At 48.6% G+C, this 27634-nt stretch overlaps 14 protein-coding genes across 14 annotated transcripts; 8 read left to right on the forward strand and 6 right to left on the reverse strand.

The window, feature by feature from the left end:
• Nucleotides 1-309: 309 nt before the first annotated feature.
• DEU56DRAFT_736004 (uncharacterized protein) lies at nucleotides 310-1485 on the reverse strand (the record flags this gene model as incomplete). The annotated part of the gene is made up of 4 exons (XM_041348483.1): nucleotides 310-443; nucleotides 495-860; nucleotides 921-1034; nucleotides 1083-1485. The coding sequence occupies 4 exons, from the start codon at nucleotides 1483-1485 to the stop codon at nucleotides 310-312; spliced, it is 1017 nt and encodes a 338-aa protein (XP_041208887.1).
• Nucleotides 1486-4066: 2581 nt separating this feature from the next.
• On the reverse strand, nucleotides 4067-6527 carry DEU56DRAFT_800878 (uncharacterized protein). Its single transcript, XM_041353101.1, has 5 exons — nucleotides 6179-6527; nucleotides 5639-5965; nucleotides 5175-5586; nucleotides 4748-5123; nucleotides 4067-4699 (listed from the first exon to the last, which is right to left on the reverse strand). The coding sequence occupies exons 1-5, from the start codon at nucleotides 6515-6517 to the stop codon at nucleotides 4267-4269; spliced, it is 1887 nt and encodes a 628-aa protein (XP_041208888.1). The 5' UTR covers nucleotides 6518-6527; the 3' UTR covers nucleotides 4067-4266.
• Nucleotides 6528-7080: 553 nt separating this feature from the next.
• On the forward strand, nucleotides 7081-7720 carry DEU56DRAFT_328446 (uncharacterized protein). Its single transcript, XM_041345692.1, has one exon. It carries the CDS (start codon nucleotides 7114-7116, stop codon nucleotides 7606-7608), a length of 495 nt encoding a protein of 164 aa, XP_041208889.1. The 5' UTR covers nucleotides 7081-7113; the 3' UTR covers nucleotides 7609-7720.
• On the forward strand, nucleotides 7720-8197 carry DEU56DRAFT_328326 (uncharacterized protein). Its single transcript, XM_041345691.1, has one exon. It carries the CDS (start codon nucleotides 7832-7834, stop codon nucleotides 8138-8140), a length of 309 nt encoding a protein of 102 aa, XP_041208890.1. The 5' UTR covers nucleotides 7720-7831; the 3' UTR covers nucleotides 8141-8197.
• Nucleotides 8198-8818: 621 nt separating this feature from the next.
• Nucleotides 8819-10778, reverse strand: DEU56DRAFT_980350 (uncharacterized protein; the record flags this gene model as incomplete). Its single annotated transcript, XM_041359778.1, has 12 exons — nucleotides 8819-9271; nucleotides 9327-9384; nucleotides 9441-9672; nucleotides 9726-9860; nucleotides 9916-9975; nucleotides 10235-10248; nucleotides 10307-10335; nucleotides 10385-10423; nucleotides 10469-10483; nucleotides 10538-10557; nucleotides 10608-10640; nucleotides 10706-10778. The coding sequence occupies 12 exons, from the start codon at nucleotides 10776-10778 to the stop codon at nucleotides 9068-9070; spliced, it is 912 nt and encodes a 303-aa protein (XP_041208891.1). The 3' UTR covers nucleotides 8819-9067.
• Nucleotides 10779-11943: 1165 nt separating this feature from the next.
• Nucleotides 11944-12193, forward strand: DEU56DRAFT_800917 (uncharacterized protein; the record flags this gene model as incomplete). Its single annotated transcript, XM_041353102.1, has 2 exons — nucleotides 11944-11967; nucleotides 12023-12193. Coding segments are annotated over 2 exons (164 nt in total), but the record flags the coding sequence as incomplete, so codon positions are not given.
• Nucleotides 12194-12738: 545 nt separating this feature from the next.
• DEU56DRAFT_328539 (uncharacterized protein) lies at nucleotides 12739-13809 on the reverse strand. The gene is made up of 5 exons (XM_041345693.1): nucleotides 13593-13809; nucleotides 13529-13537; nucleotides 13348-13481; nucleotides 13005-13282; nucleotides 12739-12947 (listed from the first exon to the last, which is right to left on the reverse strand). The coding sequence occupies exons 1-4, from the start codon at nucleotides 13675-13677 to the stop codon at nucleotides 13013-13015; spliced, it is 498 nt and encodes a 165-aa protein (XP_041208893.1). The 5' UTR covers nucleotides 13678-13809; the 3' UTR covers nucleotides 12739-12947; nucleotides 13005-13012.
• A 614-nt stretch (nucleotides 13810-14423) lies between these two features.
• DEU56DRAFT_755658 (uncharacterized protein) lies at nucleotides 14424-15048 on the forward strand (the record flags this gene model as incomplete). The annotated part of the gene is made up of 3 exons (XM_041349936.1): nucleotides 14424-14493; nucleotides 14533-14722; nucleotides 14991-15048. 3 exons carry the CDS (start codon nucleotides 14424-14426, stop codon nucleotides 15046-15048), a joined length of 318 nt encoding a protein of 105 aa, XP_041208894.1.
• Nucleotides 15049-15760: 712 nt separating this feature from the next.
• Nucleotides 15761-16956, reverse strand: DEU56DRAFT_755659 (uncharacterized protein; the record flags this gene model as incomplete). The annotated part of the gene is made up of 6 exons (XM_041349937.1): nucleotides 15761-15972; nucleotides 16015-16051; nucleotides 16129-16150; nucleotides 16405-16469; nucleotides 16554-16678; nucleotides 16725-16956. 6 exons carry the CDS (start codon nucleotides 16954-16956, stop codon nucleotides 15761-15763), a joined length of 693 nt encoding a protein of 230 aa, XP_041208895.1.
• Nucleotides 16957-17363: 407 nt separating this feature from the next.
• Nucleotides 17364-17727, forward strand: DEU56DRAFT_800934 (uncharacterized protein; the record flags this gene model as incomplete). The annotated part of the gene is made up of 2 exons (XM_041353103.1): nucleotides 17364-17430; nucleotides 17480-17727. Coding segments are annotated over 2 exons (315 nt in total), but the record flags the coding sequence as incomplete, so codon positions are not given.
• Nucleotides 17728-19134: 1407 nt separating this feature from the next.
• DEU56DRAFT_800936 (uncharacterized protein) lies at nucleotides 19135-20872 on the forward strand. The gene is made up of 3 exons (XM_041353104.1): nucleotides 19135-19327; nucleotides 19377-19711; nucleotides 19763-20872. The coding sequence occupies exons 1-3, from the start codon at nucleotides 19236-19238 to the stop codon at nucleotides 20434-20436; spliced, it is 1101 nt and encodes a 366-aa protein (XP_041208897.1). The 5' UTR covers nucleotides 19135-19235; the 3' UTR covers nucleotides 20437-20872.
• An 87-nt stretch (nucleotides 20873-20959) lies between these two features.
• DEU56DRAFT_800940 (uracil-DNA glycosylase-like protein) lies at nucleotides 20960-22330 on the forward strand. The gene is made up of 9 exons (XM_041353105.1): nucleotides 20960-21052; nucleotides 21103-21256; nucleotides 21315-21366; nucleotides 21417-21484; nucleotides 21540-21570; nucleotides 21619-21724; nucleotides 21779-21995; nucleotides 22057-22076; nucleotides 22129-22330. Exons 1-9 carry the CDS (start codon nucleotides 20970-20972, stop codon nucleotides 22277-22279), a joined length of 882 nt encoding a protein of 293 aa, XP_041208898.1. The 5' UTR covers nucleotides 20960-20969; the 3' UTR covers nucleotides 22280-22330.
• On the reverse strand, nucleotides 22331-26719 carry DEU56DRAFT_800944 (PAB-dependent poly-A-specific ribonuclease subunit PAN2). The gene is made up of 16 exons (XM_041353106.1): nucleotides 26337-26719; nucleotides 25959-26285; nucleotides 25706-25910; nucleotides 25458-25660; nucleotides 25148-25406; nucleotides 24990-25099; nucleotides 24381-24933; nucleotides 24024-24329; nucleotides 23912-23972; nucleotides 23742-23854; nucleotides 23580-23692; nucleotides 23424-23529; nucleotides 23190-23370; nucleotides 23008-23142; nucleotides 22708-22955; nucleotides 22331-22647 (listed from the first exon to the last, which is right to left on the reverse strand). Exons 1-16 carry the CDS (start codon nucleotides 26627-26629, stop codon nucleotides 22411-22413), a joined length of 3450 nt encoding a protein of 1149 aa, XP_041208899.1. The 5' UTR covers nucleotides 26630-26719; the 3' UTR covers nucleotides 22331-22410.
• On the forward strand, nucleotides 26720-27584 carry DEU56DRAFT_800945 (PDCD5-related protein). The gene is made up of 4 exons (XM_041353107.1): nucleotides 26720-26948; nucleotides 27006-27133; nucleotides 27189-27233; nucleotides 27303-27584. The coding sequence occupies exons 1-4, from the start codon at nucleotides 26813-26815 to the stop codon at nucleotides 27342-27344; spliced, it is 351 nt and encodes a 116-aa protein (XP_041208900.1). The 5' UTR covers nucleotides 26720-26812; the 3' UTR covers nucleotides 27345-27584.
• Nucleotides 27585-27634: the final 50 nt, after the last annotated feature.

Below are 27634 nucleotides of genomic sequence, written 5' to 3' on the forward strand. Positions count from 1 at the left end.
TCTCAGACCTGGCAGCTGAGTAAATAATAGTCCGTCAAAGGCAGACTAAGTACTAACTCAGGTTGTTGCGACAAGTGTCTGTTGCGGCAGTGTTTCTAGTACATTGTTATCATCATCGCACCGTACCGAACGGCGCGCATCATATGCGCTGTCAGAATTACAAAAGTCCTTCAAGAGTCCAATATTGATACCAGGGGCTCCGATGGAAAGCGTTTCATTCTTGGGCTAGCACCGTGGATATCAATTGGGGGGTATAGGCTTCCCAGCTGTAGTGGCTCTCTCCGCCGGGGACGATGTTGCGTTGACAGCTCAAGCATAGTATTCCGAAACAAATTTGCCCCATTTCTCGATGACGGGTTTCACGAGGAGTTCCCACTCTCGCCCCTTGTAATGCCCCTTCTCAGGACGCGGAAATGCGAATATTTCCCTGTGTATAGTACCACCTAGACCCAGCGTCAAAATTATACATCGCCACCATAGATTTGATCGCTCACAATCAAGACAGGGCTTCATCGTAGCTTTCTTTGGCGACCCCGAAGAAGAAGGAGAGGAGTCTGAGTTGTCAACTTTCGGAAACTTGGGGTTCAGGTATGGTGTGTGGACCACCAAGTCCGCAAGTTCTATATGTACCAACCTCTCCACACGGTGGCATAATGGCCCCGGCTGTCCCGCCTTGATATTTCCTGTAAGTAGGCTCCCATTAGTGCCGTCATCGTCACCATCGTCCTCAACTGTGCCTGGCCACCACCCCCGGACGATTGGCACCTTCGACCCACACTGTTTGCCCCATTGATCTAGTCGCTTTGTGAGATTTACAGCGCGCCCCACTTTGAGCTGAATTACACTGGGGCGTTTCGGGTCTAGCGTCGAAGATGATGATATAAATTGCAAGAGAAGCTTGGAGATTCAGAGCGACGGACCTCGGATTTCGTATGTGTAGATATAACCGGGGACGTCTGAAGTAGAAGCAGCTTTCTCCATTTCTACTCTAAGCGCTAACTGGGTATCACGCTGGAGGTATTGTGGTATATAATCTGCCCCATATTGAAGAGCGTGTCAGACGAGATGAATATGGCGCTCACCACTAAATTCTACAAAGGTATCTGCCTTGCCTTTCCGTCTGACATAAAATCCGGTTTGGGCATGAAACATTGCGTCACGGTGCTGATGACAATACACGACAGGTATTGGGTCGATATGACAGTGCGTCGAGGGAAGCTTGACTTGGCGGGAGCATTGCTTCCCAACCTTTGTCATGCTGCTACATTGTGCGGTATTCTTGTTCGCCGAAGGTGATAATGGGGAAGGTGGTACAGAAGCAGCACGGGGTCGAGAGTTAGGCGTGATATCGAGCGCTGGACGCGAGCGCACTCCCGCGGAGATAGAGGGGTAGACCATAATGCCAGGAGAAAGGAGAGAATCCGAGTGAGGACGCGATGGTGAAGGGATGACTGGCAGCGCCTTGGTATTGAGCGCGTGCTGCATAGTCAACGACTGTTTTCCCGTCTGAGGAGATGGCATGGCCACCACAAAGGTAGGTGGATTTGGCAGTGGGGGTAACACGCCCCTACTGTGTGGAGAGGATTGTCCGTTGTTGTGTATGGGTTGTCGCTTCGTCGCGTCAAGCATCGCGTTCACTGCTAGCTTTTCGGGACTGAAACCCCCTATAAAACTACTTGCCTGGTTCCTGTTCGCAGGGAGAGGGTCTCGCTTGCTCTCATTTGACTTGCCAGCAAGTGCCATGGCATCGAATGCCTGGACGAGATCATAGCGCTTTGGTGGTATCGGTGGTGGATACGAAGTCATAGTACGGGAAGAGAAAGGCGCAAGGCGCCTGCAGGAGCAAGGCCGTGCACACGAGGAGATCAAGACAATAATGGAAGTCAACTGCGAGTGACTCGAGCCAGGGTAAAGATTCGCATATGTATGATCATGAGAAAGAAGACAAGTCAATGCCAAAACAGTGACGTTAACATTACATTCGGCCTTGTCCGATAGATTCTTTGATAACGCGGAAAGGCCGCTCGCGGCAGAGCCCGCTACGGTCGCTTTTTGCAATCACTATCGGTCTCGATTTCTCTCGTGTCGTTTTGCTGTTGCAAGTGGCCTTCTCCTCCAGCGCCATATTCTCCTGTAAGCTGGTGTCTACGAATACTATGAGCCCGAACTACAATCGATTCACAGCGGGAGTTACCAATACAGAGAGACGTGACGTGACGCGGAGATACGATGAATGATATAAGTGCAAGTAGACAAGATGTCAGGCGCAGGTGCTCAATACCAGTCGGTCTTCGCCTCGTAGCCTTCAAAAAAGTTATTCGCATCATAAATATCATACTGCGTTACAGATGGGCCCGCTTGGGTAACTATAGACGAGGGACCCGCTTGGGTAGTTGAGATATGGTCTCCGCCTGTAACAACAGGTGAAGAAGTACCTACACACCTCTGTTAACACTCGCACCCAAAAACGATCAACGTACATACCTCCAGACTGAGTAATCCAACAGTGACCATCAGGAAGCCGTGCAATTTCCATTTCCGAAGGACGCTGAAATCGAGACCCAACAAATTTTGCATTCACAGATGCAAACCAATCAACACCTAGCTCGACATCGCACCCGTTCAGATAGGCCAAACGAAACGGCTGTCGGGAATTGTACCAACCGTCGACGGTAGGCACACGCGCAGGTCCAGAAGTAGACTCCACAGCCACCCCGTCGTGATTAACGACAGAACGCGGCACATTATAACGGTGCAGAAAAGTCAAGGATACGGAGGAATCAGGACACGTTTTGTCGACACGAATAACGGCTGGAATGTCAGAAAAAAACCAAGAAGCTCGCAACAAGTAGAAGACATGATTGACTTAGAGGTAAGAAAAATCACAGAACACGCAAATAGCAGAATCGATATGCGTGCGAACTAAAGACCATTAACGAACGATTTAGGGCCGGAAGTGCATTTTCCACCAAAAAATTTGGTCGTTCATGAAAAAAACGCGATGACAGAACAAAACCCACTACTGACGTAGCGGGAATTGCTTCTTCGTATAAAAAGGGTTCATGCAACCCCACATGACCTTTCAACGTTCCTTTTTGACTCCCATCACCTTTGTTGCGACGCCTACTAGTAGAAGGCTTGAGGATGCGTATTCATGCTCAGGTAAGTCACAGTGGCTACAATTTGTGCAGCTCTTGCTGTCGGTCTGCTTCTTAAAAGGATGAAACGCACTGGGCTCTGAAAAGAATAGATGTCATGCACTACGCTCTAACTAGAGCGGCGGCCTAGAAAACCGTTAACTGAATAAACCAACTTTCATTGTTTTGGTTATGCCCCCCTCGAACCGATCGATATTGACGACTTTTCCCCACAGTCAAACGACACGTGGCATTGACGTGACGCGGCATGCCCCGCCCGCGGCCTCTCCAGCCAGATCCAGCCACAACCTCCATACGTACTAGCATGTAGCTTTGGTGATTGTTCCTCACATCCGCGGTCTGTTGTCGCTCTTGCACTTCAAGTTCCTTCGGCCGGTCCTCGCGCGTCGGGTCTATCGTATGATTCGTATCCATCGTGAGGAACAACTGCCAGATGATTCATCAAGGATTTGTGGGAGATCTCAAATCGCTGGTTTGGTCAATCTCCCGTGGTAGCTCTGGTGGTGAATGTACTCGTGATGCGACAGTCCGAACCAACTGATTCAGCTGGTATTCGTAACACTGTAACCCGAGTGTCCTCGACGGCAGCTGCATCTCTCATAGCTTGCATGAAGGAAGATGTTACAGATAAATACTTAGGAAAGTTTGTTTGTGTTCAATAATATTCAATACTCCTACCCTCCTGAGGACAGTCGGTATCGACCGTCTCACTTGAAGCCTCTTGGACATACGAGATGCATTGTTTTGCTTGCGTCGATTCAAAATGACACATCCTGTCATGCTACTCTTGACCTTATGCATAAGCCCATGATACTAGTAGTCTATGTTTTCGACCTAAGTTTTGGCTTTTTGCTTTTTCTCCATGCCGCCCTAAATCATGCGCCAGCACTGAGTAAAAAAACAAGCTTCAAAATATCTTGAAGATGTGAACATCTATTTGCACCGCGTCTGAATTCCAGTGATGGACGGTTATAATTACCTAGGGTAGCTCGCGCGGTGCGCTAAGTACAAACAAGAATTTCAGTCGAAGCGAGTACGCCCAACCTTCTACAATTACGATCGCGTATTCTGTATTGATTGATTTAAATGCGGACACAAAAAACACCCACTACATCCTCTCAAGAGGCCTGATGCTCAGCAGCCGCATCGCAGCACCCAACACATCCCTCGCACAAATGTAGAGCCACAGTCTTGCGCGAGCTTTCTCCGTATCTTCTTCCCCTTTGACGATGAGCGTCTCCCAAGCGCTCGAAATTGCGTGCGCCAACCGGAAAGCGAAAGTTACCACGCCACTGGGCTCGTGGGTCTTCAATGCGGTCTTCACGACATCGGGGTAGGATCCTAGAAGGATAGCGATGTCGCGTGCGTGTTGGGAGGAAGCGAGAGAGGAAGTGTCGATTTCGGATGGAGGCGGCAGGGGAATAAGTTCTGGATTTTTCCGCTCCATGGAGGTGAGTCGGACATGTGCGTATTGCAAGTAAGGTCCGGTATCGCCCTCGAAGGAAAGCATGCGGTCCCAATTGAAGGTGTAGTTATTGATCCTAGTGCTAGATAAGCTGCAGTATTCAAATAAACAAAATGACGCTCACCGCTTGGCAGCCATGTCCTGGATCTTGATTCCCGTGATGCCCACTTCTCGAGCGACCATCTCAGGGTCTTCGATGTTGTTGTACTTCGCCTCGTTCCGCTTCATTTGCTCGTGCATGACTGATGAGGCTTCGCGGATGATCTGATCCAAGAAGACTGCGGTTCCCTTCCGGGTACTCATGCCGAGCACTAAGCCGTAGTTGACATGTTCAAGGCGGTCTGCCCATGGGAACTCCATCAATGACAGCATCTTGAAAAACTGCGAGAGGTGCAGGTCCTGCTGCGATGCAACGACATAGATCATCTTGTCGAAGTGGTATTTCTCCCATCGTTCTATCGCACCGCCAATGTCACGAGTAAGATATATTGAAGTGCCATCTACGCGTGGAGATTAGAAATGCGTATGAGGTGGTTGGATTTTATACGTACTAGCTTTGCGCAGCACAGCCTTTCCGAGTTTCCACTTTTCGAGATCGACGAGTTTGGCACCGTTGGCATCGCTGATGAGACCCATCTCTTCGAGGCGCTCGAGAGCCCGATCCTGCCACTCCTTACCCACCTCGCTCTCTCCAGTGTAGACATCGAACGACACGTTTAATCGCTCGTATTCCTCTATGTATTTTTTGACGCTCATCTCCCGCCACACTCGCCAGTTCGCAAGTGCCAACTCGTCACCATCCTCCATCCGCTTGAACCATTGGGCGGCTTCGACTTTAACATTGGGATCTGAATCGGCATCTTTGGAGACTTTGACGTAGACGTCATAGAGATGCTTGATCGCATCTTTTTCAAGTTCCTCTTGCGAACCGTATTTTTCGAATCCAGTAGTAATCATGCCAAACTAACTAAATCAGATCAACTCTCAGGAAAAAAAATTGTCAAGATGCGCTCACCTGTGTGCCCCAGTCGCCCAGGTAATTTAGAGAGACAACTTCCCATCCGCATGCTTTATACAAGTTGTCTAAAAACGCGCCTATGATCGTACTTCGAAGATGTCCAACATGGAAAGATTTGGCTATGTTAGGGGACGAGTACTCGATGACGAGTTTCTTCCCCGCGCCAGAGGTGTTTGTACCGTATGACGGCTTGCCTGTAGGGCTGTCGTAGGTGAGGGTATGTATTTGATTAAGCACTTCGCGGATGAGGGAGGCGGTGTTAAGTTGGAAATGAAGAAATTGCTTGTCGTGGGTGATTGACGAGATGAAGTCATCAGCTTGGAACTGGCAGCAGGCAACATCAGAAGCTGTGCTTGCAGAGCAAAGGGAGAAAAACGAGAGACATCGAAGAGGCGAGACAGACATCGAAGAGGCGAGACAGACATCGAAGAGGCGAGACAGACATCGAAGAGGCGAGACATGCAATTATCATCTCAACTACATTACCCGCATACAAAACAAGCTGACGCGAAGCAACAAAAGGATCAACCAACTCACATCCGTTACAACTTTCTTTGCTAGCTCGTCAGGCTTGCCCGGCAGCCTGAACCGAGGAAGAGCAACCGTAAAATCGACTCCCTTCTTTCCATAGTCAACTCCAGTATAAGCCTGTTCGAGTGTAAGGGGTGGCAGCGCATGTGAGATACGCTTTGCAATCGCCGTCCGGAACGCATCTAGAATGCAGGACGAGGGGTCCGTGCCTAGAATAGAAGGTAAAGATGGCAGCGACGAGACCATGGTTGCAAGAGGCCTCACGCTAGGAAGGATGGTGGTGGTGCGGGTGAATCTGATGAGGAACGCTACGGTTTTAGCCTTGGTACTTAAAGTTTTGAGCATCGATTAGATGACTGACTCGGACGATCAACTTCTGAGAGAAATCACTGGTCACGTGATCCAGTCGCGTCTGAATCGCATCTATCCGATCACCAAGTGGCGTGCTAACTGAAACCGAATATCGAAGGGTTGTTTCGCGATGAGTGAGCGCCAGCAAGCGTCAGGAACTTTTATTGATAAGGCGATCTCCATAGGACCTATGGACACACGAAAAAGTAGAGTAATCTCCACTTCTTATGCTTTCAAGTTATGTTTGAAGCGACGACTGTACGTTCGCCAGGAGCCACGTCCGAGATACGTGCACATCATCCGCGAGCTTCTCGATAGCAAAATATCTTGAGGGGATGGTTGTATGTCTCCTGGAAAATGTCCGCGGCGTCGAGACCCGCTGGTGCATCTTGGACGGCCGCAATGCCGCATAATACTACCCATTACCTTGTGTTCTTCGTGACTTCACTCTAGTAACAGCGCCTTCGCCGAATTCGACGAGTATTTGCCTCGACATGGACCACGCGGAGAGAAATCGACAGCAGGCTCACGGGGTAGTCACTCCTCATGACGTGTGACATCACCCAGTGCCACGCTCGAAATACTGGAGGATGTTGGTTCAAGCACAGAACCTTCTTCTCCTCAGGAAAGTTTGTGCTCTGAAGCTTCGAGCACACCATCTGAGTCACGGACGATTCTCTTACTCACACACTCGCACTTTTGCATTTACATTCTCGCAATCCTCGTTCCAACTCAGAAAATGGCCATGTTGCGCGCTGTTGGTAAACCAGGGTCATGTTCGTACCTCTTATTTCCAGAATGTAGTAAAGCCTAACATCGGTTGTGTTGGTGAGCAACAAAGTTTTTCTCTTCACCCTCGTCTCTTTCTGGTCACCGATTTCTTTTTGACTGGCATTCCCTCCTTCCCGGCCGGACGTCCGAGTCCTTTCTGTTCTCCAAGTGTCTTCTGCACTCCCCTGTTCCATCCTCACCATTCTACCCTTATGTCTTCCCAACCTCTCCTTCACAATTCATCCACGCTTGTTCATCCGGCTGAGCTACACACGCATTCTTTTTTTTTTTCATTTGGGATGCTCCAAGCATAATAAACGACGCCTCTGATCTGGCTCGGCAGTGCGGCATGTTCGAGTATAATATCGCTGAACCTCGTTCCAACTATATTCATCCATTTAATCCGGCCGCTTTCTACCGAATGACGAGTGCACCTTCCGTCTGCCATCCCGTTTCTCTTTCTGCTGAACCTCACTCTAACTTCGGCATTCCGACTACTGTCGCTCTTTCTATCGAGTTGCGGACGCACGAACTTCTATGTCCCGCCTATCTCTCTCTCTTCTTATTTATAGTCCGACTCTTGTCATTTTTCCTGTGCGACCGTCATCACTCTTTCTGGTACCTTCCACGACCTTTCAGATCAGCTTTTGTTCTGTTTCGTTTCCTCCCTTGTTCTTATCACGGTATTTCGATATCTCGTCTTCCAAGCTTCGACGCCTCCCTACACCCTCTTGCGTGATACCCCTGACGTATGAAGCACCTCCATACGACCGAGAAATGCAGCTTGGTCGCAGTTCATTCTTGGATTTCGACTTCTTCTCCCCAATCTTTGGCCCCAATACATAGTCGCCCCAGATTCTCTCGGCGCTCTATACCCATTTATTCTTTCATCACACCTTAGGCCTCTCAGCGTCCCCTCTGATTATCATCCCTCTGTTAGCTTGGTGTGGAGTTGACGAGTTATGACTTGTTGTAAATATTCACATATAAGACACGTTTGTAACCCCTGCTACTGTTTGCGTATGAAAAACACACATGGTTTCTAAGCGCGGGAGATTGAGCTACCCAGGAGGTTAGCAGGGCGGAGAGAAGTTGACGACCCGAAAGATCCCCACCAAAGTCGCCGCCATCCAAACCTCGAGTGCAACCAAAACAGCGATGCCCATTAAGCAGCCTACATACCACGAGGGACACATTCCATGCTTTCCCTATTCGTCCCCTTTGACGAAGAGGAGAATGCACGTTCTCAACGTGCGAAGAAGCTCTGTACGATGGAATCTTCGTGGTCGCTCCTTGCATCCCCAGATGCTCATGCATACAGCCCCTTTCCCTATTGGCAGCCCCTCGCAAATTACAACTTCTCGTTCTAGCGTGCACAAGGATCTGACTAAGAAACACCAGTCAGGCCTCAGGCCTCAGGGCTGGATCCGAATGAAATCAACAGCGTCGCCGCCTCGCTAACTCAGCCTGGGGACTCGAGTCTGCGAACGTAAATGCGAAAGATATAGTAATGGCCTAGGGTTGGCCTAGGTCTGACTCAACACCTTGTCCTGTGTCTTTCAAACATTCTGCGGAACAAATAACTCATGTAAATATATATTACGACGAAATATGTACCAAGACCTATGTCTAGATCTCCTTGAAATCCGCGCTGCAGCACCAAATAAATAAATAAGTACCACGACGAAACCTCAAAATCAAGAAAACAAGCCTGATTCTCCTGCTCCCTGCACAGCACGAGACTACCGTCAACTCTATCGAGCATCTCCCGTGCTACACGCCACTGCCTGTCGATATATGCACGCGCTCCTGGAAAGCGATTGAGGTCATGCCGGTTGCTGCATCAGAGTCAGCCACGAGCCGAGCGTGATATTCTCGAACGCTAAGGATGAGGCGTGGTCCTAGCACAAAGGACTGTATGACTTGCAAAATCTGACGAAAACCAAAACAAATCTGTGTTTCGAGGGAAAATGGGTCCTATAGAAATGATGGACTGCGGTCGCATGCAGAGGTCAGTGAAAGATTGACGTACCGCTAAGATCGCTGGCGACAAATTAACTACGAGGCTGAAGCAAGACACGGCAACATAACTAGCGCGTTCAATCATTCAGCGGAAAAGTGAAGCATAATCACAATATGAACTCACCTCACAAAGTAAAGCACGTGAGATTTTATCAACGCCCTGAAACAGTCGCCGATAATCCCTCCTGCCGAATGTTGTCGCAGTTCAAGGAAGTGTTTTACAGCAATCCAGACTGCGAGACACAGCGCGAGGACCTCCCAGACAGCGCCGAGTATCCAACCAATGGAAGTCAGAAGTGGGGTATAATCCGCATAGCTAATCGTGCATGCATAGGTGCAAGAGAGAATGAGTTCCTCTGGTATTTATCAATGAGCGCCATGCACGGTTTTCATTCACAATTAAGTGTACCCCCTGAAGTATTCCTCGTTGCCATTACCATGACCACTCCGTCGAATATGTTAACAGCCAAGGACATGACGACGAGAAATATCAGGATCCTTCTGGATCGTTGATACATGGCATGTAACCGAGTGGTCATGATGACTGCAACATGTTTCGGTCAAGTCAATATCATAGGTCTCGTAACTGCACAACTCACCACACAGCATTGGAACTCCCACAGCACTCGTCCAATCCACCACGAGGTACAGAATCCGGCCTGAGAAATCCGGTTAGTGATGGCAAGTTGGGTGGATCACAAACTATAAACAGACTCACATCTGTAGCAGTCATGATAGTAAACGAAGAAGCTGGTCAAGAATGACACTCACCCCTAGTACAGGGTGTCGCGGTTAATTGAATGGGAATAGCAGACATCGGTGCAGAAGACTCACTGCATCTGTCAACAAAATCGTCGGAACACTGCCTGTATGCAACTTGTCAGAAGAAATAAACACGGTGAATGCGAGAAGACATACCCAGTATTTCCAGGCTGATTGTGAGAGATGGCAGATTAGCACGATACCAATTGTCAAGCCTTCTGAACATACAAAGCAAAAAAAATTCCAAGATAGCGCATCTAGGATATTGTCAAGTCAGCAGAAATTCACAACAGGCAAATTACATACACTCAGATAGAGAACGGTCATCAGGGACCAACGTTGTCTCTGTCGCAAATCAATATTGTTCTTCTGATGTGGAACTGTGCTCACCCAGACCATTTCGACCTACAAACAAATCTAAGTGAGATGGCTGCTCCGGTCATACTATCATCAACATACCTCTTGTCCAAACGTAAGGGCTGGAAATACTTGTGAGAAATCAGCAATTCTCTAATGTCATTATGCTCACCCCAATCATACGTCACTGCAACAAAGGCGGCAACTGGAAAACCACAATCAAGGTCAGACCGAGACATGAGCGCCGAACTCTGACTGCTCTTCACGAACCTACGAAATAGCTGCAAATACGCCAAGAGTTGATGAGTGGCCAATAACTAGGGTCGTCTGAGACTAGGGTCATACTGTTAGAGGATGGACGTGAAGAAGAGGGACTTGGTGTACGTATGACGATGACATTTTTGCTAAATATACTACCATGCAGCGCTTATGTGGCTGAAATGGGCCCATCATCAAAGGGTTTCATCCGTACGTTCCCCTCAATAGATATGATGTAACGTTCGAAGTGATGTAGCGGGCCTTGAATAAAATGCCAGTGATGCGAAAGTGATTGGCAACACAGGTTTTGGTCATGAATTCGAAACGTTCAGAACACTCGAGTATTACTAATTTACATAAAGATGTGGGGCTCAACGTACATGAATCAAGCTCAAGTTGGTCATGAAACATTCGAATTTCGTACAGGTGGAACACTTGCTTGTGATAATTCGACATGCTTCCAATGGATGCTATCCCGAGCTGAGGAGATTCAATAATATTGCAATGTTTTCTACTACACTGTGTGCTATGGCCCAATCTGATAAATCAGAAGAACAACTGATCCTACCAGGTGAGACCCGGCCGTTCTCCGCATACAATATATACGGTGTCCTCTCGCTAGATATGTTGTGGACGGCGATTTTCCTGATCAGGTTAACCATGTCCGATCTCACCCGATGTCGTCGTACCAGGCCATGTGTGGTTCTGACTGGATGCGACTCATCACCCAAGTGTCTTTCACTTCCGCACATTGCAACCTCCTTCCTTGTCCCTCTCAGGCTGGGTCCATATTTACTACATGAACCTGTGCTCGTGCATTGTTTCTTAGACCCATTCAAGTGAAAACGGCCTCGAAGCAAACAGGGCTACCAGGCCCGTGTGCTTGCAAATTGGTCATTCCACGACAATGCCAAACATTCCCATATGTGTGAAAGCGGTCGACAAATTTACGCTGATTGTTGCAATTCTCAACAATATATTACATTAAATAAGTCGTGAAAGGCCACATCCGTGGCAGTGCCCGCTACCCTTGTCTTTTTTGTGGGGCACGTGCTCGTCATTTGAAACCATTAATGCATTCAAAATTCATGGTGTTACAATGATTACAGAAGAATGACACTTCACTAAGCCCATCTTCAGATCCTTCAAGCCTGTCTTCATGCTTCGCTTCCGCGAGGCAATTTCACGCACTCTGGAAGAGCAGATCTGGGGGCTGTTCGATACTTCTGCTCTGGCATTCGATATTGGGCGTCCGTCACATCGACAACGGTTTGGTACGTCTGTCTTGAGAACTTGAATAACAAGCGCAAACTGATGTTCCGTCACAAGGTCATCAACACGGGCGACATGATGACTTTCCTCACAAATGGATACTACAAGCCCACGATCCACCGCGTCATCCAGCCACCCGAGGACCAACACCACTACGATCGTTTGGGTGCATACTATTTTGCGATGCCGGACAATGACGTTCGTTTGTTGCCGTGTGCTGAGAGCCCGGTGTTGCAGCGCGTTGGAATTGAGCGGCAGTGCGCTAATGAGGATGCTCCGTCGTGCGAGACCTAGAGGAAGGGAAGGACGACGTCGTATGGGAGGTCTGATCTTAAGAAGGGAGCGGAACATAATGTCGAGGAAGAGGTCATCGAGGGTATCGTGGTGAAGCATTATAACTGAAGCAACGACTGTTTATTGTCTATGTATGTATTATTATGATTGGCTGACTTGTTGTATGATTTGAGCAGAATTGGATACTGGTGGTTGCACGGTTGTGTGCAGTAGTTGGATATCATGGCATTCCTCGTCAAAGGTAGTCAGATGGTGTGACCTGAAACATGATCATTGATTAAACTAAACAGCGACCGACTTCTCGTAGCAACCAGTTACTGTTGTAGGCGATAAAAATTCACTGCTATCATCGTCGCCCAGCAAGTCCGCTCTGAGTATTCTGCTTAGGAAGATACTACATGTGGATTGCGCTCGGTGAATTTATTCACCATCCGCAGAAGTGAATCTTAGCCACGTCGAAAGGATTGAGAGCTCTTGGTTACCTGGTAGACCTGATCATTGTTTAATCTTCAGCAGAATTAACCAGATAACTAAGATCACTATTGTCAAAATTAAACGGTAGAGTCCCGAATAAAGTCAATTCAGCGTGCATAAATTCAAAACAGCGCTACCGCGAAATTGCATCCTTCACACCCATCAGGCTTCAACAAGGAACCTTCTTTGAGATTCCACAGGTTACATGCCAGATCTACAGGGTAGAATAAATTAAGTAATTGCACGGGAATGAAGCCGCGAAATGGAATACCTCGAAGTTTAGAAGTGGAGGATGATGTGGGAACCCTTTGACTCCACTTTGAGAGCCACGAAGTCCCAGGTCAGGATAACGTTGTTGTTTGCATCAATTGTGACGCTCGCGTGTCCAGACGCAAGGTTTTTGGCCGCTCCATCGAAATCAAGTTTCACTTGGTCGTCGACCTTGAGAGGAATTATGGACGACACGAGGAGGATGTGTCCAATGATAGGGACATCGATAAAAACATGAAACGCTAGACTGCGGGAGGACGTGTTGAGGGTGATGTCGGCCTAGGGTGGAGGGTGTGGACACCGTTCAAAAGGGTGAACGAATACCACCAGCAACATGGACTGACCTCAACAAGGCTGATCCTGATTTTCTTGTTTATGATGCCCTTGTCAGCCTTAGTCACCATCTGGTGCGTGTAGAGGACTTGTCCGTCGTCGAGCTTCACACTTTCGACATGAGCTTTGAAGTGATCCAAGTGCTCTGCAAAAAATTAGGGTGGTGGTCCGCCTGCTGGCCAGCGTACTCACGAGCAATAGCTAGGAAACCGCGGAATGAGCGTTGAGCTGAGGTACTCGAGAATATGATATTTACCTTGGAAGTCTTTGATTGCACGGTCTGAGGCAAAAGATATCTCGCCGGGGGCAATCATCTGCGAGGGGGGGAAGAAGGTCGACATATTGTATGGTGTGTGAGTGTGTGAATACTCGGGGTAGATAGTTGGAGAATGAAAACTGCAGTTTACAGTTCATGATGGGCAGACTTTATACCACGAGCACATCGTGGAGGCACATCTACAGCGGCGACATGTGAGGACTAAGCGATGAAGGCACCAGGCCACCGGACTTCATCTTCTTGCGCGATCGAACAACAAATGATGCGGTCTTTTCTCCGCGCGTGCATGGAGGGATTACAACAATGAAGGAAGGGAGTGCCTTTTACCTTCAAATATTTGCAGATGGCGCATCATCTGCACCTTTAATTTTGACGTCCTCGGATAGATCTTGACGGGTGTGCGCCGACAGTGTCATAGCAGAATGGCAGCTCCGTTCCTTTTCGGACCCTGCCAGTGAGTAAGTTACCCGTGAGTTGGAACAATTCTTACTCAACAAACGACTAATATCTTGATTATGAATTAATTTGAACGTTACTGTCGGGCTAGACTGAGGATAACGAAAGGTTGAGGCCGGGCGTATGACGTGTAACTTGTTCAAGTTCTTGACCAACCTAGTGCTTATGGCAGGCATCAGGTAAGATTCTCTACCATTATTGATATTCATTTTCTCCATTCTACTATGACACTGTCGGCGCACAAATTTATCCGTCAAGATAGACGTCAAAAGGTGCAAAAGATGCGCGGATCTGCAAAAAAAATTAAAATTGAAGGTACAAGGCACTCCCTTCCTTCAGTGTTGTAATCCCTCCATGCACGCGCGGAGAAAAGACCGCATCATTTGTCGTTCGATCGCGCAAGAAGATGAAGTCCGGTGGCCTGGTGCCTTCATCGCTTAGTCCTCACATGCCTCGCTTGAAGATGCGAAGACTGTTGTTGAACGAGTGGACCAGGCCGGGAAGGAAGGCTCAAAGCAGTTGCAGAGTTTCAAGCAAAGCGTCGAGCACAAGAGGCTAGAGGAGGAGAAGCGGAGGGGGTGGTGGCAAAGCTATAACGATGTCCATGTATATCTAAGATTCATTCTTTCCAACTTGGAGCGCATCACGATCGTGTGAGTTCTGATATCTGACTCGTATAGTACTAAGAGTGTTCATCTGGCACCAGCGGAAGTTCGCCCCACCCTACAACGCCTGCTCATCATGTCTCAGGCGCTGATGAATCCCTCAGCCTGTCCTTTGCCAAACAGTTTTGTAACATTCTGCAGCGATCAACCAGCATCCACGTTTTGTTGGAATGTCAAGGTTGAGAGTGATTCAACGCTCTTACTCTCTAATAGGACGAGGGCAGACTTGATCCAGGATGCTTGTGCAACTGCACAGCGGTTTTTACATGACGGCCCTTTACGAAGGCGATGCGGAGAACCACCAGTCAATGTAGGCTTCTTCGCGCGCAGTGGCTATGACCTCTTCGTGGGAGCACGCGACTCCTCATTGCAACTTGAGCTTTGCACCACCACAATACTGCAAATTAAATGTTCATATTGCACTTCTCCTCGACGACCATTCGTACAACACTCCTATAGTCATACGCCGACTCCGATGTACAAGAAGATAGTTCCTGAGACAATTCACGAGATATAGTAACAGATTGCCCTTGGACGAAAAACGACATCGCAAATGTTCATGAAGTGGGAGAACAAGCGGCTTTGATCGGCATTCGATTGAGATGTTGACTAATATTTGAATTTTTATCCGAATTCCGGAGTTCGATTAGGACAACTTCCGGCCAGTCAAATACAATTCCCCGCCAAAAACGATCGAAAGTTGAGGCCCTAAGACCCACTACTTACGTAGCGGGAATACCTTTCTAATCTGTTCACCGGTTCACTGATGCAAGTGCAACAAAACAAACAGGAGCAGTCCGACATTTTTCTGTTGGGCTGGCCTACCTTTTTAAACGAAGTTGATCACCAATGCCTTGCGTTATCCACTTGCCATCGTTGCGCTATACGCAGATGCATCAAAGTCATGTAGGCATTCTTCCGATTGCAATCAGTCAGACTAGAGTCATCAGAACTTATCGTCAGAACTATAGGTAACGAGACGAGATACATCATCTGTACAGACTCGATGGCTAGTACTCGGGCACATCATTCCGGGGCCGTAGGTAGGGAGCAGCAGGTCCAGCAGTCTGAGCTAGTTTCGACGGGTATTGACGTTTCCCCGCACTCAGGTTCCTCAGCGTAGCATATTGCTAAGCAGATCTCAGTGGTGCTATTGGTAGAAGTTGCCTTTACCCCAGCGACAGCAGCGATGATGGCGATGATGGCGAACTGAATAGGCTTCATGGTATCTAATATGGCTATGCATCAGCAATGGCCGTCAGTGCGAGGAAACTACACACCACCAAGTTTGATTGTGAAGTTGAGTACGCGAAGGGGCTACAACAAGTCCAGGAAAAGCTGCATGGCGTTGATTGAGTGAAACAGATACAGCGTTGCCTGCAAGGGCCACTCACTGAAAGTTTTAAGGCGTTTGACCTAAGGATTTTGAGATGCGACCGCGTTCAATTTATATTTCATGCTGTTAGTGCTGAATGATGGAATTCGCTACGTCACTGCTCAGCCGTCCATAACAGAATTTGCGCCAGAAGCAGCGCTTCTACTTCAATTTGATGAGACTAGAAAATTTATCGCAGTTATCTATTCGCTACCATATTTTAACTTACCTATGTCCGCCTCAAGGAATGGAACTTGTCACATCGCGAACCGAATAAGTAGCATCGGGGGGTTACATGAACCCCACCTTCGATCGGAGAAATTGATTGTCAAATTGCGACGTGTCAGCGTATGAAAATGGCTACATTTCCATCAATTCAGCGTTCAGCAAGCGAATAGAAAATACGTCAGAAGAATAACGTGTTGATTGGGAATATGTACTTACGATCGCTTTACCTTGAAGTATATCACTGCATGACCGAAGTGCATAAGATCCAGAATACTGTGTTTGTGCCAAGTGGTTAGCTTTCATCGTTTTCAATTCCGGATCCAATGTTGTTCCACGACATCCTGCATCATGGGTGTCAGCGTCAACAGTGTTGAAGTAGACGTCCACGTGCGCGATCGCTAGGGCGGATTGAGGCTCCCTCGGCTGCCCCCACGGTAGGCTGCCCGTCCTGCAAGGCTGCTGCACCTGCTCTTTGGACAGGGCCGATTTCCAATGGATCTGAACCTGCTGGATGATTACCCGTACCATTACTATCGTATGATATGAAGTGGAATCGAATCACAGGTTGGTTTAATCCTGTGGGGTGCCAGTGAGCCAACTTGAAGCAGACACGAGACATTAGCACTCCTTTGTTGTCGAATTACTTGACCATTTTCCCTTCCATTTTTGAGAGCCGGTATATCTTGAGCGACCGTTTGAAGCACTGCGCAGCATCGAGAGCTGTTTGACAAGAATTGCAATTTGAGTAGATAGCTCAGACTAAGCCGATTGTATATCCACTGTTGCTGTCATCGTCGTGGTGTATCTGACGCCGCCTTGAACAGAGGAGATGCATTGGTGATAAGTGAATGGCCCATGCACGACTTGTGCTGGCGTTGCAAATGCGTGTTCCATTTCCGTTATGTGGACTGTATAGTGTAGTACAAACCACACAGGTTGGATGTATTTATAGTATTAGTAAGGAACAATTTGGGGCCTTAGGAAATTGCCGCATCTGTGCCGCACCCTGCTGCACCCTACTCAACAATGTCTTATATGCCTCTTAAATGCGTCTACGTCGTACGCAACTGTCTGGAATATGATTTAAGAATAAGTAATACTATATTCCAGGTGTTTGTGTAAGGCTAACAGTGGTACTACAGTGATATATGTACTTGATGGGTGCGGCAGTGATGCGGTAGGGTGCGGCAATTCTGTAATCGGGTGCGGCAATTCTGTAATCGGGTGCGGCAATTCTGTAATCGGGTGCGGCAATTCTGTAATCGGGTGCGGCAATTCTGTAGTTGGGTGCGGCAGTGGCTGTGCACTACCGCACCACTGCACCGACACCAAACCACGCATCTTATCAACTCCACTTGCAGCACCGTTACCAGCAGCTGCGCGAAACTTGGTGAGACAACTCAACGACCCCTCACACAGGCTCGCGCCTGTCAGGTTTGGCGCCTCGATGCCTCCGCCTATCATTCAACACCTGTCTTTGCTGGTTGCATGCCTTGCCTGACTTCCCTGTCACACATCTCCTCGACCACGTTCTGCAGCAACCTGTGCAAACGGATACCGGGGCTTTAAGGTATGTATGTCATATCTGTGTGGCCTTTTGTCCTTGCAAACTGAGTCTCGTTCATTTCAGAGTACAAACTACTACTACGAGGCCCCAGCCTATGAAGCCTTGTGTATCTAGAGACAGCAAAGGTGTGCGTAGCCTTTCGTCCATGTGGCTCGTCAATAGGAATTCGCACATTTTCATGAGGCTGATCTCGCGCCTCATTTGGCGGCGGTTGGTTCGCCAGTGCAAGCTGTGATGGGGCGGGTTGTTGTTGTAAAGTCGGAGTGGTGTGAGCATTCGAGGTATAGTGCTGCGACTCGAGCCTTTGATTTTGCGAGTCAAAAACACGGACGGTAACTGGAGTCATCAAATAAAGAATTGGCACAGTGAAAGAGAAGGGCCGAAAAATGCTTACCGTCAACACGAACATGTTCATTGGGAGTACCAGTGAGAGGTTGCGCAGTCACAGTTTCTGTGCGATTGTAACTGGAGGCTGGAGGCCATGATTCAGGATGCCCAGTCTCCGAGCAGTCATTAGGTCACGCACCTTCCTTGGCACTATGGGTCACACCCACAGTATTGAGCTGTGTTGTATCACATTCGCATGGCGTCCCGCGCCGAAGTAATTGACGGATAAAACTCTGGAGGATATAATGATACAATCAGTAGAATTCACGAATTAAAATCCTTTAACGTACCAAAATCATCCTTGCGACTAGGGCTGTATAACGACAGCATTCAGGCAAACGTCGAGTCTCGCACAAGATGCAATGATAAGCGTGATACTGCAAAGATCGATGCGCATCCCTCGATATTAGTGGCTGTGCCATTGAGGGGTGGTGTGACGTGCACATGGTAAGCCTATATGATATTGCAGTCAGAGGGCGCCTGTCAAGGGAGACAGGCCGTTGCGAGGTGGGTGCTGTAGACAGTCTGAATGTTAGTGTCTCATATATAGTACACAGTATACTAAGACTCACCTTGATTGGAAGCTGCCGCACCCAGTACCGCATCCGTGCCGCAACATGCTCAAAATTGTTCTCTGAATTCAGCCTCTCAAATGCATTAGTGTGAAGTGGATAATTGAGGAGTCGGACGAGAAACACTCCTAGTTCATTTATTTGGTGCACGAGAACAGCGCAGGCTGAAAATAAGTGTAGTACTCATGATTTGGGATGGGTGCGGCAGTGGTGCGTTAGGGTGCGGCAAGTTGCGGCAGTGATGCGGCAATTTACCTGAGCCCAACAATTTGCACTTTGGACCTCATCCGAGTCGAGCATCGGCCCAGACATCCTGCATCCTGGCCCAACGGCCGTGTCTAAGCAATAGCGAGCTGCACCACCCTGCTTGAAATGGCGGACTCGCAGGTCGTTTGTGGCATACTCGATGAGATGACCAGTAGTATGGCATCGGTGCGAGAGTTGGTGCAATCCCTTAAAGAAAAGTAAAAGTTTGCGCCCATGACAGCCGAGCTCTTATTGACACTGTTCCAGATTAAAAACTGCGGATGACATGGATATGAAGGACGGAATCTCTTTGCTTTCCCTCAAACATCACCTGCTTCTATCGTACTTGCAGTCACTTGTCCTGCTCTCTGCACGCCGAGCAACTGGAGACTCCTTAACAGAGAGAGCACCAGCCAGTTCGCCTTTCAGTACTGTCGATCGAGAGGCGCGAGGCTCTGGTGCTGGTGATCTGGTCGACTCTATGATAGAGGGTCGTATTGTACTAGAAAAAATTAAAGTCCTGGAAAGCAGGATGCGCTACCAGATCGAGAAGCTCGTCAGAGTCGCGGAAGAAGTGCCTTCTAGCAAAGATGTAGCCGAAGGTATGTTGTTTTGTGCTGTAATAGTAACTCCTAGCCGATATCCTCTCTCAGATCCCCTCGCCTTCCGTCCAAATCCCAAAAATCTCGTTGACAACGAGCAACACTCCGACGAGGACCAAGACGCTCGTTCAGATGTTGAAGACCTCGATGGAATCTACCGCCCTCCCAAGCTCGCGCCCATGCCCTACACCGAAGCTGCCGCTGACAAGCGTTCTAAACGACAGCCCGTTCCTAAGGCACTTTCTACCCTCCTTCACCAAGACCCCTCGCGCCCGCACATCGAGAGTACATCCGGCCTTGGCTCAATGCCCTCCCTCGCGTCTGACCGCGCTCGCGAGATCCAACGTATAAAAGACTTCGAGGAGGAGAACTTCACTCGGTTGATCATGAAGAAGAAAGATGCGCGTAGGCGGCGAAAAGATGAAGAGGATTTGGCTCTCGGGGGTACGGGTGCTGGAAAGGGTAGGAAGCGAGGTCGGGGCTTGGAGGATGAGTTTGCGGATGTGCTGCACTCAGTCGGGCGCACGAAGACGGGGGTGCTCGGCGATGGATATGAAGAGCTGAGGCAAAGGGGCAAGAAAGCTGACGCACTATCGAGATCTCGCACGACATGGAAGGGTGATCTTGAGGGCGCAGACGAAGACGGGCCACGACTGAAGAAAAAGACAAGGTTCGAAAAGGCAAAGACCACTCTACACAAGAAAATGAAGTCAAGAAAGAGATAGTTTTGACTAGTCTCCCCTAGGCAGACCTTAGACGAATGAAGATAGTCGTGGCAGGTTATGTCGTTCATGCTCTACGTACACTTCACACCGCCCAAATCCGAATTGTCCGTACTGTAGACCGTTTATTGAGCTTGAAGACAGCATGAGTCCGGCGCTCAGTCGCGTGATCATGATGGAACTCGATGTTGACCGAATTGCAAGTAGATATGGCACTGCGAGAGTCAAAGATCGAGCTCTCCCGGGCCCGGATGCCGTGTATCGACAATTTGAAAATATCGACTGACAGAAGTACTGAGTAGCATCTGTCATCTGCCCACCTGCTGCTGTGATCATTGCTGGGGCTTGTCGATGTTTGGCTATCCTCTAGATCCACATCGATGTGCTCGAACTTCAAATTTCAAACGAAATGTACCTCGGGCGAACAACAGCACGGCTGATATGGAGGAAGTTGAAATAGCGCTGGTGTCACGTGATATGTGGCTGGCGCGAACATGCATTGTCGCGTCTTGCCAATATTGATGTTATTTCGTCCTATGTCTTCAGTGTCACGAAAGCGCGTTGCGTCTAGTTCTGCGGGCTCGAGCTCTACCAAGAGACGGAAGATTCAGGCTAAAAGGTACACATTTCCAAGTACTTTCGAATAAAGTCTCGTCAACTTGCTTGCAGTTCGACGGTCACTGTCACAACAGTGGTAGAAGAATCGCGTCAGAACAGTGTGTCTGACATAAAGGCCGTCATAGAGAACTTAGAACACCATACCATGGGGGATTCCTGGAGGACTGCGTTAGAAAAAGAATTCATGAAGCCGTATTTCCAAAAGGTGTCTCCTTGCTCCTTCGCTAAGGCATCATCTCGTCTGAACAGTCCATTTGCGTCAGCTCAAAGAATTCCTCATTGCGGAGCATCATACGCACACTGTATACCCAAAACGTAAGAGATTTTTCTCTGGTTTCGATAAGACCTTTGAAAACCCTCCATAGTGAACGATATCTACTCTTGGTCACGATTGACACCACTCGACTCTGTAAAAGCCGTTATACTTGGCCAGGTGCGCTTTGCATAATTTTATACGTGCTCCGTCACTTACAGTGCCACCCGACAAGGATCCATACCACAATGTTGGACAAGCCCACGGTACGCATGTCTAGCTCACTAAGAATATGGTCTAATACAATGTTTCAGGGCTCTCTTTCTCTGTCCTCCCACCGACTAAGCTCCCTGGCTCCCTAAAGAATATCTACAAACAACTATCAAGTGACATTCCCGCTTTCAAAGTCCCCACGTCTGGGTTTGTCCCATCTCTCGTTCCTCCGAGCTCACAATTCGCTTACTATTTGCATAGGGATCTGACGCCCACGGCAAAGGCTGGAGTTCTCTGGTTGAATACCTGCCTGACCGTACGGGCGCATAATGCCAACTCGCACTCAAAAAAAGGCTGGGAGACCTTCACTGACGCCGTCATTCGAGCAGTGCTCGACCGCCCGGACGGAAGAGGGGTTGTTTTCTTTGCCTGGGGTTTGCCTGCACAAAAACTATACGACAGACTTGGAATTGACGAGGTATGCGCGCCAGCGATGCCCTATTTTTTCTTTGGAAAAACTGACTTGTGTCGCCGCGAAGGAAAAGCACCTGTTGTTAAGGTACGCTCTAGCTCGCCTTATTTGATCCAGACCTCGAGATTTTTTTGGTCAGATCTCCGCATCCGTCTCCTCTTTCAGCCCATCGGGGCTTCCTGGGAAATGGGCACTTCAAGAAAGCCAATGAATGGCTACAGAATAAACATGGGGAAGAGATTGATTGGGCGAGTCTCGGCTCTGTTCCACATTCAGATGCAGATAACTAGCTACTCTAACATCCCAATGACATGAATTATGGCAACATCGACATCTCACCTACACCTACCAAGGAAAACGAATGCGATTGCTACACAAAAAAGAATCATTGCTTAAATTACATGCATGTAAGAGATCTTCCTCATCGATGCCTCTGGTTGTTCCAATTCTGGCTCTGCCCGCCGACTCCGAACTGTCCCATACCAGGAGAGGCAAAGAATGCTGGATTAGATATGGCGAAATTTACAGCATTGAATGGTGATTGCGCAAAGTTCTGATTTACCAGCGGGAATTGTGCGATAGGTGAGGCCTGCGCAGCAGGTACGGGCGATCGGGTTGTATTCGATCGTGCGCCTGGCTGGGGTGGCGGTTTCCAGTTCTGACATGGCCAATCAGTAAATAATTGTGCGGAACAGAAAAGAACAGCAATGTCACTTACATATTGCTTCCCTTCGCGGTACAACTCCTCCAGCTTTTCGTCAAAGACGCCGCGCTCCTCGAAATCATAATACGCTTTATACAACCTGAGCGCGCTTCGAGCGTCCTCGATTGAATCGTGCGTGTCAGTTTGAATATGTTCATGTAGAACGAACCAAGACAAGAAACGGAGTGAGAGTCGTCGCTGGCGGGTACGTAGAAAGTACAAGTCAACTGTGTCAATGACTTGATCTGGTGGTACAAATATATCTGACCATGACGAGAGTTGGTGAGTAGACTTCATTTAAATGCTGGGACATACTGATTATGCGGAAGTCTTTCGAGAGCCCGTGTCCAATGAATATACATCCACGGTCAACAAGCACCCTGAGCTTCTTGTACACAAGCTTCAATGGTGTCAATGTGTACCGCGACAGATGCGGATCAAGGTCACCGACTGTCGCAAATTCAGCAAGGAGAAAAAAAATAATGGACCAAACTTACATTTGATACCAGAAAACTCAGTCAGATAATCGACAATGACCTCGCTCGTATGGATGTGATCGTCAATGAACGGGACACCCTCTTTCGGGCCATCACCCCTAAGTACGGACACGCGAGCAAGACTGAGACGTGCGGGACGGATGACACGGTTAGTACCGTCCGAACGGTACTCTGTTTCTTCCTGACAAGGGATATGTGAAGACAGTCCAACGCAAAATTGTACACAAAACATACCTGCTGCATGGAGACAAACTCAGCATCAATTGCAACGAGTGTTCCAGGTTTAGGGAGTTCTTCGAAGCGGAGGCACTCGTGCCGTATGATATTCTCATCGCGGTTCCTATGCGCAAAAGATGAAAGAGTAAAGCGGAATGAGACGAATGTACCGACACAGAGATAGAGGTATCTAGGCTTAATATCGACGGGTCCAATTGGTCTGGAAGGCTGCTATAGTCGAGCTGTTGTCGGACATCAACGCGCTCAAAATATAAGATTGCTGGGACCTGTTTCATCTTAAGTGTCGTCGTGCACAGCAGAGACGTCACAACCGACCTTCCACGTGCTTGGAAAGCTCAACGCCTCTTCTTCTGATATATTGCGCACAACAAAGTCGTTGAAAAGAAACCAGGCGCTCTTGAGATTTGGCTGGCCCTCCGCCTCAGGAACTGTGTCGTCGATTGTCAGTGGAGACTGCGTTGGCAAAAACTAGGGGGAAAGCTCACCCCTGACAATTGCAACTAGATGCGAATGTCTTTCCTTCGTCATGATCTGCACTACCATGGCCTATACAAACCAAAGTGAGCGCAACAGCAGCAAGTAGGAAAATGAACTCACTCTCAATTCATACACAACCCCCATTGCATCATCCACGCCATCCACCTCGCCTCTCACCTCCACCGATGGGCTCAAAAATCTCGATTGTCGATTGTCTAGCCATAGCTTTAGATTATCTTCATTGTATACACTTGCATTGACCGCAAGCACGGGCGGCAGCTCCGACGAGGGTATCGAGCGTCGCGAACTGAACGTAGCAAATTGCTTGCAAGTCTGACATGTTGCCTTGTAAGTCATCTGGCGAATCAGGGAAGCCCGGAGGATACTGGCGAAATCGGTTGCAGGAGGGGGATCTGAAGGTGTGAGCTGATTATCTCCATCAGATCACAAGCTAGTACGTGCATCAAGTATTCTTACTCTCCGCGGGTAAACCATATCGACGACATGTGTCATGTTCTCCTTCTCCCTCACAGCCTTGCAGCTTATACATGTGATGACGTTCTTCGCGTCTATACCGAGGAGCTGTGTGATAGGCGCTGCCGCAGGTGAATGCGTGTCCTCCTGGAATGGCTGATGTATGAGGCGTGGATTGTGTGGGAAGGAGTTTCCTTCAAGTGAAAGATGATCGACAAGAAAGCGGTGGAATGACTGAATCATGTGGGCGTAGTCGACTTCGGTGGGCTCGCGTCCGTAATCGATCAATTCGATCTGGTTTTGACTTTGAGCTAGCACACCAACGGTCTTGCAGAAGTTCCCTCCTTGGCAGTTCGTGCCGCCTGCGTCCTCAAGCATACGTGCCACGAAACCAAGTTCGCACAGCAAGCAGTGTTCTCTTGGGCAATTCGTTGTGATATGTGACTTGGCGAGACGTCGTATGGGAAATGTGTAGTGCATGACCTGGAGCATCGAATTCGTGTAGGAGTTGAGGATGTGTGTCTCAAGACCGCTATACGGTGTTTTATTGTAAAAGCTACAGAAACATCATTCAAAGCCACCAGTGTACAAATGGAGACAAAGAGCGCGTACCCGAAATCGAAATCCTCCACACCGAACTTCGAGTACTCGATTTCTACCTTCCGGTAAATTCGGGGTACCTCCTCGACGCTGTCGTCGATGCTTAGTGCTTCCAGCTCGAGCTACAAAATGTTAATTCTACCTAATAGTGAAACAACAGTCACACTCACATCATCTCTTCTGCCTTTTCCACTTCTGAACCGCCCTTGATCTTTCGCAGCAGTCACAGGCACACGATTCCTCCGTCCACGCAACTCCTTCGGAAGAGCCGCATACGCTATATTGTCGTTCATCTTCATAGTACTTAAGACTTGCGGCGGAATTTTAGGTGGAGGCGGACTCAAGACCCCAGAGCGTGGAAGAAATTGTGGTGTCCAAGAGGAAAGCAGCAGAGTGTTGTAGTGTGGCATGCCAATAGAGTTGAGGGGTCTTTGGTGTGTTGAAGTGAACAAGGGGTATGGACGGTGGAAGATAGCTCACGTTGATTTTGTCCAGGTGATATCAGCAGGTGCTTCGGGAGCATCGGCCCATTCGATGGGTTGACCTTCAAAACCATTGAAAAGGGGTTCTGCATCCTCTGCGATGGCTGTCATGAGGTGAACGGCACCGAGCGCGTCACCAAAAGCAAGGAACGAGCCGTTGGACGATACAGCTGTTGAGCTTATGTAGGATGTGGTCTCGAGCTGCAACAGATGAGCGATTGAGTTTTGGGGGTATCACTGACATACCTGATAAAACCCGGAGACATTGCTATAATCAGATACATCGACAACGTTCACCAGACCCTGCGCAGAGGTGACTACAAGGCCAGAAGAGTGTTTAGGTAGGATGTCGATGAAAGCAGGACCATCCTGAAAGGGAATGGGAGGGAGAGGACGCATCGTACGCAGGTCATATACTTTCACCAGGGGATCAGGAATATCGTGACCGCGTCTGCAACGTATCAGTGGCATTTCCATACACAGATCACACGCTACTAACCTGTTACTCCACCCGATTGTGTAGAAATAGTTACCACTCGTCTGGAGGTCCTGCACACCACTACTATGTGCTAATACCGAGTTCTCTCCGTTCTCGCGCAAAAGCGCAGTGCGGGGGTCGTATGCACGCACGTAACCATCTGCGAGCGCTGCAAGGAGCGTGGAATGTGAAAACTGGAGATGCGTTGCGACAGATGAGGAGGGAGCAACACGGACGGGGTTGCCTGTCATTGCATTCAAGAGAACAAGCTCAGGTGCAGTGGTTGAAGCTGCGAGGACGTTGGAAGTATACGTATTGCCCGAGAACGCTGTAAGCGTAGAGGTTGACCTGCAGCTTTCATGAGCGGATACACGGGCATAGTATTGGGAAATCACGTACCGAAAGAACCATTTGTTCATCCCACCTTTGGCCCACGATCCAACGCCTTCACCTTCAACACCAAGTGCCCTAACATAGTTGTCTCCTGCCACGAGCTGCTTGACTGGAAGAACACCGCCGACGGGGAAAGACACGCCACGGAGACCATGTATTGTGTGCAGCGCGATGACCGTGCCTGCATTGGTCCCGGACCAGAGCGTGTCAGAGACGGGGTCGAAGCTAAGGGCAGTGACTGGCTGAGCATAGTCGTGTAGCGTTGCAATCGGGTTTATTATCTGGTATGCTGTCGACATCGTGCTGCAGTCATGGACAGGATCGATGTCGTCGCTGTCTAGGTCGACAAGCTCGCTGGTAACGGAAGCAATTCAAGCAAAGTGCACCAAGTAACAAGTTCCCATATCTAATCTTGATCATTCAGTACTTCTTGACTTTAGACGACGTAATTCACGACTTCAAACACTTCTTAACATCCTTTCATGGAGAATCTACAGGGCCTGTCACCACAAAATCAAAATGCATCAGCAGAAGAGGAGTCAAAGCGGAAGGTAGCTGAAGATGAAATGCGCAGGGATATGATGGCGACCATCCTCGACAGTGCTGCCCGAGAGCGATGTGCGTACTACTTCCTGTTTCTGACTTAATGTGTCTTCAATTCGTGTTCACTACCAGTGTCCCGCATCGCTCTCGTGAGCCCCGAGAGATCACGGCAAATTGAGACCATCATCATGCGAATGGCTCAGTCAGGACAGCTGCGGGAACGGGTGAGCGAGAAGCAGTTGATCGACCTCCTTGATCAGGTGGGTAATCTTTCTTGTGTGAGTGCGTACGGCCCACTAGATCTGATTTATTCAGATGGAGGATGCACGGTCCAAGTCAACTACGAAGACCACGATAGTGGTGAGTATTTGACTACATCATTGTCATAACTCTTGAGACGGAATATTCCTGATCGTGATCATCAACTAGTACCAGCGCAGGCGAGACTTTGACGATGATGATGATTTTTAGATGCTTCATCGATGTACTTGAGCTCGTTGCTTTGATATCGCGATATCATATCATTCATTATCATTCCTCATACTCCTCAATTGAATGGCAACATGTATCACTTTATTCCTGTCAGTGGTGCCCTGCCCCCGTCACCTCAAATTCAGGAATACTCATCGTTAGTCTGCCTCGGCTGTTATGACTTCGTCTCGGACAGGAGCACAAACTGGACCTTTCTGTTGCGCCAGCAATATGTATGCTAATGATAGTTAAACATTGTGACAAAGTCCCTTGCTCAGAGAAGCTGGTAC

This window comes from Suillus clintonianus (genome assembly GCF_016758775.1).
Source record: "Suillus clintonianus strain FC179 chromosome Unknown DEU56scaffold_31, whole genome shotgun sequence".
NCBI lineage: Eukaryota > Fungi > Basidiomycota > Agaricomycetes > Boletales > Suillaceae > Suillus > Suillus clintonianus.